This window comes from Macrobrachium rosenbergii, chromosome 5, assembly GCF_040412425.1.
Source record: "Macrobrachium rosenbergii isolate ZJJX-2024 chromosome 5, ASM4041242v1, whole genome shotgun sequence".
Classification (NCBI taxonomy): domain Eukaryota; kingdom Metazoa; phylum Arthropoda; class Malacostraca; order Decapoda; family Palaemonidae; genus Macrobrachium; species Macrobrachium rosenbergii.
The window spans coordinates 65,590,309-65,602,808 of NC_089745.1; the positions used below are offsets into that span (position 1 = coordinate 65,590,309).

At 33.5% G+C, this 12,500-nt stretch overlaps 1 protein-coding gene across 3 annotated transcripts in view; it reads left to right on the forward strand.

Moving 5' to 3' along the window:
- LOC136838859 (galactosylceramide sulfotransferase-like) overlaps positions 1–12,500 on the forward strand; it is a 237,676-nt gene that overhangs the window by 112,353 nt on the left and 112,823 nt on the right. The window contains exon 1 of one of the 3 annotated variants that reach the window (XM_067104517.1): positions 3,759–3,881. The exons of 1 other annotated variant lie outside the window; for it this stretch is intronic. In XM_067104517.1, the coding sequence (XP_066960618.1) occupies positions 3,801–3,881 (81 nt within the window). In that variant the 5' untranslated portion in view covers positions 3,759–3,800. Of the gene's footprint in view, positions 1–3,758; positions 3,882–12,500 lie in introns of those variants that run through there. One more of the 3 variants, XM_067104520.1, reaches the window with a different exon arrangement.

Sequence of the window (12,500 nt, forward strand, 5' to 3'; positions counted from 1 at the left end):
AACAAATCTAATAACTTACGAAATTTCGGTTGCCAACAAACAGACTTACCAAGAGTCACACAAGCTTATTCAGAAAATGAATTATGCCCAAAAATTAAGTAAAAAACATTGAAATTACATTAACAAATTAAAGGATTTCTTAGATGTAAATGAAATGACGTCAAATTTGCATGAGCAAGTTGCTCAAGAAATTACTCACACAATAACCTGTTAAATATTTGGAACAAGATCACAACGGCTGAAATTGATCGACAGCTTCATGAACATTCAGTGACTACCTTTCCCAGTGGACATCTTAAATTATTAACGCATCTAACGGAAAATATCAGAATTCAGCCAGGAATTAACCCAGAAATAAATTTATTCTGTATGACTGTGGTACATGCCCTCATATCTCTGAAATGGTATTCAGGATGTTTGTCATTCACTGAGCCCTAAATCTGTCGCATTGTTTTCAGCCACACTTACAAGGACTTCAAGTCAAACACAATCGGTCAATCATACTATATCCGATTATAAAGGTTTCTACGTTTTATGCACACTCTATGCATACAGTGTATTTAGATGCATCTTTCGTTAGATTTTCCACTGATGATATTATCCTGACATGCCTGGTTTCTTCTCCTGATGTTAGTAATTCAAGAAGATTGCTCAAGTACCGACTTTTAAATAACCAATGTTATAACACAAGTAAAACGCACATCAAATAATAAGACAGATATTTTATGTGAATAAAATCATGTGCATCAAAATAACATCAGACAACGTTCACTTGCTCTTTGGAGTGCCACAGAATTAGATATATACTTTACAGCAGACAGTAACTGAATGAGAGCGTCAGATGGGACTTGTCACATGATAGGCCAACTAAACAAAAATTTGCATGAGAAGCTAGCATTGATCTTGAACTGCCTTGAAGGTAGCTGATTCTAAATGATAATGGCTGACTCTTGGGTTTGTGTTCCCAGGGCTTTCAAGAAGTGACTTGTCATAGTGTAATAACAGTCTCAAGGGTTACCACTTGGATTTGGGACAAAAGGTTAATATCCTCACCGAAGCCAAACTCACTCTACTTGTAGAGGCGAAGTTGACTGTCTGGTTGATTAAGGTGTGAAATTTGAAATGGCAATGCCTTCATAACAGCGACAAAACTCTCTCTGATGTTTCTGATGCTTCATAACACTCGGGTCTCTCTTGACAGTTACCTAAAGGAGAAGGATGATGAGAACGTCTTCCTGGAGTAGCAGCAAATGAACCACATAGGATTTCTAGTCACTGCCACGTAGTTAATAGGAGACTTCTTTGGCTTCAGATCACTTTCCATAATGTGGTTCGGTTACAATAAGCTGTAGGAGAACCAGTTGGTTTTAGCCACGTAAAAATAAGTCTATCCTTCGGGCCAGCCCCTAGGAGAGCTGTTTAAACTAAGATATACTTTGGCTTCAGATAACAGAAGAATTGGAAAGGTTTGGGGATTCTTCTCATGAATGGGTTCGGCACTGTCTGGAAGATGTAGGAACTTGGTGTGGGGATCTGGTTTACGTCATGTAGTGAGAACTGTAGATTATAGTGCTTTACAGACTTGTTCATAGCTGCTTCCTCTTGAAATTTTCTTGAAAGTTTCCGGGTCAGCCTGGTGTTAAATGGATCATCAATAAATTACATTGTTCAACGAATGAGTGATGACTGGATAGGGGGTAGGCTACTTGTCAGTAATAAGTAGGGTTTGAAATAGCCGAAGAATATCGTTCGCGGGTATTTCTTGTCATAAAAGTTTCAACCGTTTTGTCGCGAGCGGATGTCATTCTTGAGCAGTATTGTCTGCAGCACTTCGACTCCCTCCCACCCTCATGCCGTTGCTGAATATCGTGCTGAGGGTGAAAGTGACTTAAGAAGTCTGTCTGTTAAGCGCCTGAGAGGATGGCAGGTCTATGATGGCTGGGATTGAAGGTCTCGGAAACTGCTTTACATTCTTCAGTGAAAAAGCAGGCGATTTCCAAGAAGGGGTTGAGATAATTAAGGGCGGAGGAAATTAACATCCTCTTCTTCCAGCTTTGGCCGCCATTTCGCGACTGCTTATTAGTCCATGCAGGGCGTTGTGTGGCATTTTCCAAAGCGAATAATGAAATCAGGGAATCTTAATGCAAAGTTGAATATTGGCAGCAACAGCAATGTCGTTCCAAGAATTATTTACATTACGTATATTATAAAGTAGAAATGCGATTCCTATTGGAAAAAAAAAGGAAAAATATTCAGAAAGTCAATATCTTATACAAAATAATTGAAGTATATTGCGCTTACAATGCATATATATATATATATATATATATATATATATATATATATATATATATATATATATATATATATATATACATATTGATATATTGAAGTATATTGCACTATATATATATATATATATATATATATATATATATATATATATATATATATATATATATATATATATATATAATGTTTGTGTACGTATGTATGTATGTATGTGCGTTATATGAAGGCCCTGTTTGAAACTTATGCCCAATCAACTCATCTCGCTTATTGCACCAAACCCCATTTAATATCGGCTTCATCAACTACGGATCTTTATTTTTGATCTTTAATGTTTGTATTTAAACCCTTCTGGTTATAATTACGGTGTGTGTTTCAGAGACATTTGGATCAGCAACTTCCACGTATTTTCGTGAAATGCATCAACATTTTGAATAATAATAATAATAACATTTAATGAATATAATAATAATAATATAGTAAGTGTAAAAGCCTACAAATTATTTTGTACCTTGAATCTTTACAGTTCTGAAGTATTACTTGAATCCTGTGGTTATGAGAATTTAGTCCAAATGTATGTATAACTCAACAGGAGTTTGATCTTTGGTAGGCCGTACGGAGTTTTGTAACCAGTGCATTTCGTATCAATCTTCAGTGGTGTATTTCCATTAGTTAAATCTGGCGCTGATAAAGATTCATTATTAACGCCGAGATGGTAAATCTTCGGATATGATGATTACTTGAGACCTGGTCAAGCGTGATAAATAGATGAGACTGAAATAATACTAATTTCCGTGTTACGTGACAGCTTATGTTTTTGACTCTTGTTTTGTTTGAACTGATTCAAGCGCAATAGTCTCGTCTTGTCTTTGCCTAGTATAAAAAAAAAACGATAAGGAGATTGATTAATTAATTGTGGGTTATCTGGCGTTACAGCTTCCTGGGTCACTGACGCCGAATACTAAATGTGATCTTTTCATTTTTATTAAAAATAAAATTCTGCTAAACAGAACTACATATAAATTTGATTAAAAATAAAAAACGAAAAATGAAACTATAACTAAAATAAATAAATAAATAAATAAATAAATATATAAAATTCTGCTAAAAAGAACTATTAATAAATTTGATCCGATAAAAACAGTATAACTTAAGAAGAAAAGAAAAAAATATACTAAGCCAGCACAGCATCTTATCATGAAATAACCGAACTAGAACAAAGATTACTAATGTGTGAAAGTTGGCATTATAGATTACCGAATCTTTATTGCGTTCTGCGTTGAAATTCTTGATGCAGCGGATTAGTAAGTCCAGTAAGAATATTTTCATCATGAGGCAACTGGATATCAGCAAAAAATGCTTACTTGCCGGATTTACTTTCTGGTTTGCTATCATAGATTCCGAATGAGTCATCTTTATTCCGTTCTGTGTTGAAGCCCTTGATGCAGTGCATTAGAAAATCTGATGCCATTCTTTTCTGTGACGTTCACGCAGCCTGATCAGGGTGGAAAATGCGAGCTCATTTTCGTGGAATGTTGCGACGCTTCGGCCTTTTCTGTATCAGTGAGTGGGCATTTTTTAGACTTGTTGGGGTGAGTTCCGTTACTCCAAGTTTCTCCGTTTATTTTTTCATGTATATCAAAATTTTTCATCAAAACCACTTTCATATTTTTAGGGTGCGTCCACACAGCACGATGGTAACTTACTGCTTCCGCTTTACAAACGGGTTGAAAACAAGTCGGCGACCGTAATTGAAGAACGAATCTTTGGCAAATGATGAGCTTGTTTAAACTATCAAAAGTCTTTTACCTTTACTCAGATTGTTTTTGATTGTGTGCTTTAAGTACCAACGTGTGTTAATGACAGGTTTTTCTGTAGTATGGACACATCCTTAAACTGACATAGGTTTTAGCTACAAAAGTATGTATGCAATACCATTCATAATGACAGTAACATAGCTTCTAGTTAAAATGATATTCCAGAGAATACAACGACAATCTTTCTTCCAGTTGGCTAGTTACGTTTGTTTGAAATCCGTCCGAGAATATTTGATTCGGTTGTGGGGAAGTTATTTATATCTTATTTTAGTAGCATATTCTCTTTCTTTTGTGAATATTCTTTACTTCTCAAGTCTTTGCCCTTGAATCTTTGCGTTCGTGGCCCAGGACATTGCATAAGCGTTTATATTGCAAATGATTGTGCGCAAATGTACACTCAGACAGAGAGAGCAATGTTTTTTGTGTTATGCAGCATGTAAGCTTTGGCGTAACGGTACCAGATAGAGCTTGACGCGGAAAGAAGAAATTACATTTTCAAATCATTTCCGAAACACATGATTTTGTAATTCGCACTTTCAAATTGTCGAATAGGTGTTGCTTTCGTCTGACTGTCGGATGCTTTATGTCAGTATCAAATTAAAATAGTGAAAATGGGCTTTGCATCTTGAAATCTAAAAAGAAAAGGATGAACTGTAGTTTCCTCTCTTTCCGGCTCAATGGTGATCAGTAAACCACTGGCAGTGGAAGAGTTTATTTATCTTGAAAAGTTTTCCTTATTCTCAAAACAAAACGTGCTCTCGACAGTTGTTTAATAAAACCCCCCAGAAACTAAAGGCTGGTTCGCTGCCTTTAAATCACTTCGGTATTCAGCGATGTGTTTTTCAAGACTCAAGACCCTCTCTCTCTCTCTCTCTCTCTCTCTCTCTCTCTCTCTCTCTCTCTCTCTCTCTCTCTCTCTCTCTCTCTCTCTGTGAAATATTAAGATTCGACGTAAGCTCGGCGAATGGTGAAGGACACGTGGAATGATGTGTTCATGCGTTGCATGAATATCTGTCTTAAGTTTGGTCTGAGCAAGTCCCCTAAATTTCCCTCGAGTAATTCCCTTTTCATGACTCGGAATACTCGGGTCTCTGTTTAGCGTCGACTTACTTAGATTTGAGTGACATGGCATGAATTTGCTGTCATGAAGATTGCATAAATGAGTAGCCAACTCGTGTTGACATTTTTATGGAGAATGTTAAATATTGTGCCAAATCTGGATACCAGCCACAGCACAGAATAATCGTAGTAATGATGTTGACGATGAGAAATATATGTTTATAAACAGTGTCGTCTAAAAAAGTATTTTCTAGAAATCTGAAAGCCCTGTGCGAATTCAAGACAACAGCTGCACTAACTAATAAAATCTAAGTTATAGACATTGATAATGAAAATTATATATTTATAATCATTATTGTCTAAAAGCAATATTTTGCTGCATAATAATGTTTTCTGAACATTATTATCCAAAGATAGTTTCATTGCCCTTAGAGACCATTTTTTATGCTTTGTAAAACCATGTAACTACGTTTACCTTCTGTCTCACTTTTCTTAAGACCTGTTAGATTTAGTTAGTTTTTTTTTCCTGTTTTATGTAGTTCTCATATATATATATATATATATATATATATATATATATATATATATATATATATATATATATATATATACATTATATATATATATATATATATATATATATATATATATATATATTATATTTATATATATATATGTGTGTATATATATATAAATATATATATATATATATATATATATATATATATATATTATATATATATATATACACGTATAATTATATCTATATATACTGTGTGTATATATAATCTCCTATATAATATATATATATATATATATATATATATATATATAGTGTTCCAAATCTTCTAGGAATACTCTTTGTAAAATGCCATTTTGCTTTTATTGAGATGCTGGTTTGACACCTTAGTGACACTCTTGTGCAGTTTGCTTTTGTGTGGCTGAGGTTAAAAGACCAAATATCGTGGATAATTCTCTCTCTTTGTTATTTTGTGATACATTGTAGAGTATACCGACTTTTCTCAGCATTTTTGCAGTTGTTACATTACTTCTGTTATTTCTTCTCAACTGTAATATCCCTGTTGTGAAACTTATCGTTCTGATCCATAGTAAACCACCTCATTTCGTGAAATTTCTCCCTTCACACTGAGTTATTTTCTTCCTTTTTAGCTAACAACCATTTACCTTTTATTGGGAGGATAACTTATTTTTATTATTATTATTATTATTATTATTATTATTATTATTATTATTATTATTATTATTATTATTATTATTATTGAAGAATATGAAGAACAGCCACATTTTTTAAATGTGTGGATAAAAACGACTGTTTTCTCGAGTGTAATACTTGATTTATTGCTTGAGATACACAACATCCTGAACCTATAGCAGTATATCAAAAACTACACATTATTATTATTATTATTATTATTATTATTATTATTATTATTATTATTATTATTATGTTAACTCTGTAATCTGTTTGAAGTTATGTTAATTGCTTGAAGTTATGTTAGCACAGCTTACGTTATAATTTTGTTTTCCTCGGAACTTTTCACAGGCGGGAAATTAAAGCATCGAAATTTGAACCCCATTGTAACAATGATGGGAGAGGTGAAATTCCAAAGCGCCACCTGCCATTGCAACGGTCCCACACCAGAGCCAAAATCAAACCCATTTTATACTCTCGTGCCCAAGAAAACCACGGAAAGAATCGTTTCAAATTTCTTTTCAACTCCTTGGCTTGGGTTTCAGGGCAGGAGTTAATAGATTTTCACGTGTTCAGTACCCTCATTATTATTATTATTATTATTATTATTATTATTATTATTATTATGAGCTTGTTGGTGCGCGTACCCCGAGGCTACTGTCTCCTCTACCCTCCCGATCCCTTACCTACCCCACCCCAACCGGGGCGGACAAACAGGTTTGCTGGGAGGAGGTTGGATGTCTCCCCTAGCCACCCGTTCCCCTACCTACCCCGCCCCCACCCGAGGCGGACAAACCGATTTGCTGATCGTGGGTGGCTGTGTCATGTCTCCACTACTGTCACCTGGGGGAGGACAAACAAGATCTACTCAGGATTTTATTATTATTATTATTATTATTATTATTATTATTATTATTATTATTATTATTATTGGTGAAGAGTTCCACAATAGTGTAAATATAAATATATTTTAGAAATATATATAAAAAGGAGAGCTTTCGAGAACCTGCAGGATTCCCCTCCTCAATCTCCTTCTCGATTGAGGAGAATCAAGCCGGTTCTCGAAAGCGCTCGCTTTGTATGTATATTTCGAAAATTATTTACATTGTGGAATTCTTCACCATTTTAATGACTCGTGCTGTCATGAGATTATTATTATTATTATTATTATTATTATTATTATTATTATTATTATTATTATTATTATTATTATTATTATTATTATTATTATTGAACTCTGCTGAGCAGAAAGATCGTTCTCGGTAACTCTGCTGGGCCCGCGTTCGATTCTCCGACCAGCCATTGAAGAATTAGAGAAATTATTTTTGTGATAAAATTTTTCTCGTTATAATGTGGTTCAAAATTTGTACCCGTTGCTAGGTAACCAGTTGGTTCTTAAGAAAATAAATCTAATCCTTCGGGCCAAAAGCTTTAATCAGCTCATTATTATTAAACTAAGGTATTTCTGTAATCTGCTATTATTATTAGCTTACGCTATAATTTTGTTTTCCTCGGAACTATTATTATTAAAGCATCGAAATTTGAACCCCATTATTAAATTTTGCCATTGCAACGGTCCCACACCAGAATTCAAAATCAAACCCATTTTATACTCTCGTGCCCAAGAAAACCACGGATGCAACTCCTTGGCTTGGTTTCAGGGGCATTAATAGATTTCACGTGTTCAGTGCCCTCATTATTATTAATTATCATTATCATTATTATTATTAAGGTTGTTGGTGCGCGTAGCCCAGGGCTGTCCTCCTTTTAATCATCCACCCCAACCAGGGCGGAAAACAGGTTTTTTCAGGAGGTTGGATGTCTCCCCTAGCCTCCGTTTCTAGTCTGCCCCCACCCGAGGTGGACAAACCCAAGTTTGCTGATCGTGGTGGCTGTCAGCTTATTCACCTGGGGAGGACAAACAGATCTCAAATTATTTTATAGATATTATTATTATTATTCTATTATTATTATTATTATTTTATTGGTGAAGAGTTCCACAATAGTTAAATTAAATATATTTTAGAAATATATATAAAAGGAGAGCTTAATGCATTTACCAATTGTCCTATCTCTTGAGAGAATCGACTTTTTTTTTTTATGTATATTTCGAAAATTATTTACATTGGTCTTAGGACCACTGTCATGAGATTATTATTAATTATTATTATTTTAGACTCTGCAAAAATCCATGTAATCAGCTTTCGTCCTCTTTGTATCTCATTTGTAACATCAGGAAGAAAATATAAAAATCTTTCAGTCATTTTATTATTTGCCGTTATTATTATTATATTCGCTAACTAAACGTCAAATTCGTCATCATACTTGTAAATTATGCTCTGTTCATTAGATGGCTTGTAATAATTATCTGACATTTAATTGAAACTTTTTTAATCATCCACATAATTTTTTTCACTATCACTTTTCTAGTCTGGGTGAGTGCACCGGCCGAGTCGTAGAAAAGCAAGATCTCAAAATTTATAGATAACCGTGACTTTATTCTATCACACAATGTTTTACGTGTGAATCTTTTTACTGTCTAATGCATTTACCATTGTAGTATCCTAGAATAAGCGTGGTCAGGACCACTGTTGATGCTCAACTTCTATTTTAGACTTCAAAAATCCAGAGATATTTCGTCCTCTTTGTATCTCATTTTAACATCAGGGTGGCCTTTTTATTTGCCGTTTTCAGGGTGCTATTCGCTAACTAAAAGGATCAGTAATTTCTCTGTGGGACAGATGCTTTTAGATCTGCATATTTATACATTAACACTCTCCCTGGGGTACCGTATTAGAAAAGCAAAATTTTATAGAATTTTAAAAAAATGCAGTAGGCCAGAAGACTAATCCAGGGTTTTCCTCATAGTAGCTAAGTGTTTTAGCTTTTAATTTAGAATAATAGCCTACACTAGAAATTACACCAGAAATTATTACTGTATTCTAGGTTTTTACACTATACACTAGAAGTATTTTTTTACACCAGATTGAACGTCAATACTCTAGATCTAGCGTAAAATACACCAAATTGGCAACAGTTAATTTAATTTATGATGACATTTTTTCGAATGAGATGATGAGAAGGATTCCACAACTCGGTAACAGTCACTGGTTGCTTGCAGGTGCCCGAGACTTTCACACTAGGCAACTAGTGACGGTCACTAGTTGCCTAGTGTGAAAGGGCCCTTTGTTTTGAATTGAGCTTTTGTAAACCTGCACTTTTCTATTTGCGCTTTGTGTTTACACTCCTTGAGGTGGCAGGTCATGTCAGTAGGAAATGATAAGGAATAAGTGCACCATGCAGACATATTCCAAATGACGTAATGTCGTAGAATGGCATTATATTTCATATGTTATTACTGTATATACTTTTGAGATGTACAGATTCTACAATAACAATGAATGTGATCGCTGTACTCCCTGCTGTCATTATTTATAGTGCATAGGAGCAGTTTCGATTGAATATTTTCCGACAGAGCTATTTTATGCAAAGGTCATCCGCATAATTTTTTTTTTTTTTTTTGTACTAAACACAAAAGTTAAGTTAGTTTAACCAGACCACTGAGCTGATTAACAGCTCTCCTAGGCCTGGCCCGAAGGATTAGACTTATTTTACGTGGCTAAGAACCAATTTGTTACTTAGCAACGGGACCTACAGCTTATTGTGGAATCCGAACCACATTATACCGAGAAATGAATTTCTATCACCAGAAATGAATTCCTCTAATTCTTCATTGGCCGGCCGGAGACTCGAACTCGGGCCTAGCAGAGTGCTAGCCGAGAACTCAACCTACTCACCCAACGAGGAACTTTTTTAAACTTTTAGTAAGACAACATATCATAGTTACGCAGCTGGGCCGTTAATGTAGTTATATTTTGGTCATTCTTGAATTTAAAGATTTAAACTGTATTACACGGATATTTGAAAGATGGTTATGAAAACTATCTTTCAAATATCCGTGTAATACAACAGACGTTAACATGTAACCGCTGTCATTACTGCGGGAAGTTGATTAATGTAAATCAGGCGTTCTAAACATTTGACTTTTTAGTAATATATTATGTAGATTAAAGCCATTCATCATTTTTCAAACGTATGTAAGTAGCTTTCGTATAAAAAATAAATAAGATTTACCGTACTTGGACCCAAAACGGTCATAATCATCCCTTGTATGCTCTCCAGTATTGTTTTAATCGATTGATTTTTTAACTAAATTTTTAAAGAAAAATTAATTGGGTTATCGATCATTTTAATGAGGAAATTTGTTCACTTACCGTGAAAGTGAAAAATCAGAAGTGATATTAAATTACGATCAAAAGTATCGATAAGAACGCGATAGTTGACTTTCGTTTATCGATGAATTTTCGATATCATGCAACTAATATGGATTACGTCATTTCCCATGTCAGAATTTAATAGATGCTTCATTATCTAATCAGAAAAGTTATACGCACTTCATTTGAAAGTCCATATCCTTGTTATAAAAAAAATGATAGTTAATTTGAAATATAATTTTGGATTGGTCCTCTCTGAGACAACTGTGAAAAACATAAGCTGAAGATCAACCGAAAATCCCTTCGTACAAACAAGAAGCAAGATTCTCTTTAGAAGAGAAATTATGGATTGTTTGCTGAAATGAACTTCGATTTTTCATATCTACGATATATCGTCTTTTAACATCCTAGATTCTCTTGATCCATAAAAACCCTGTTATATATATATATATATATATATATATATATATATATATATATATATATATATATATATCTAATACACACACACACACACACACACACACACACACACACACAAGCATTAAGCTACAAACGTTTTAATATCAATTCGCCCTACCTCGGAAATAATATATTTTCATATATGTTACCGAAGGGGAATTTTAGTTGATAATAAGTTCGTTGTCCCGTGGGCTAAAAAAAGACAAGAACTCAGGACTGCAGTAGTTAATTGGTGAATAAGATGATAATTTCACCTACAGATCCCCGTCGAACTCAGGTATTGGAATCCAACTCACCTCTGCCATGACAACGTTTGAAAAACATAATTATGAATGAATTTTTGGCCGTTTGGGTAAAGGCATCACTGTAGTCCTGAGTTCTTGTCTTTCGTTGATTCCCCTCTTACAAACATCAACAAAATTCTCTTTAACATATATATGAAAATATATTATTTCCGAGGTAGAAATTAAAGGATTTGTTTGCTGAACTTGTATATGAACTTCGATTTTTATATATATATATAAATCTGCGATATATATCTTTTAACATATATATATATATATACTGTATATATATTGATATATATATATATATATATATATATATATATATATATATATGTATACATATATATATTCCATTTTAGGAATTACCGAGATCAGGGCTAAATTTTTTTTTGAGTTATGGTTATAGCAGCTTGCCTTCTTACACCCCTTGTTTCAGAGAAGTCTTAGTTTGAAGTTTTTCCTATTAAAGGATTTCACTTGTAAAATGACAGTAACGAAATTGCTTCGTTTTTAACATTTATAAACATTTATATATATATATATATATATATATAATATATATATATATTTATATATATATATATGACTTTTATCACATCACCGTGATTCATAACAATCAGTAAGCTAGTAAACGTCCTTTAATATCCAATTCATCTACCTAAATAATATATTTTCATATATGTACCGAAAAATTTTTTTAGTTGATAATAAGTTCGTCGTCCCGTGGCTCGAACCAGCGAAGGACAAGAACTCAGGACTACAGTGGACGCATTAACCCAAACACAACATTATCAACTAAAAAAAAATCAACATATATGAAAATATATTATTTCAGGTAGAGCGAATTGGATATTAAAGGACGTTTGTTTACTGATTATATATATATATATATATATATATATATATATAATATGTATGTGTGTGTGTATGTATAAACAAACATTCGTGTGTTTATGATGGAAGCAATTCGTATGTGAACTACAGTTATTGGTCTGATGTAAAAATAGATCTGTCACTAGGTTATATGATATGTCCATTGCTGTTTAATATCTTTATGGAAGCAGTGCGAGAAGTTGAAGAAATGACTTTAGATGTATCT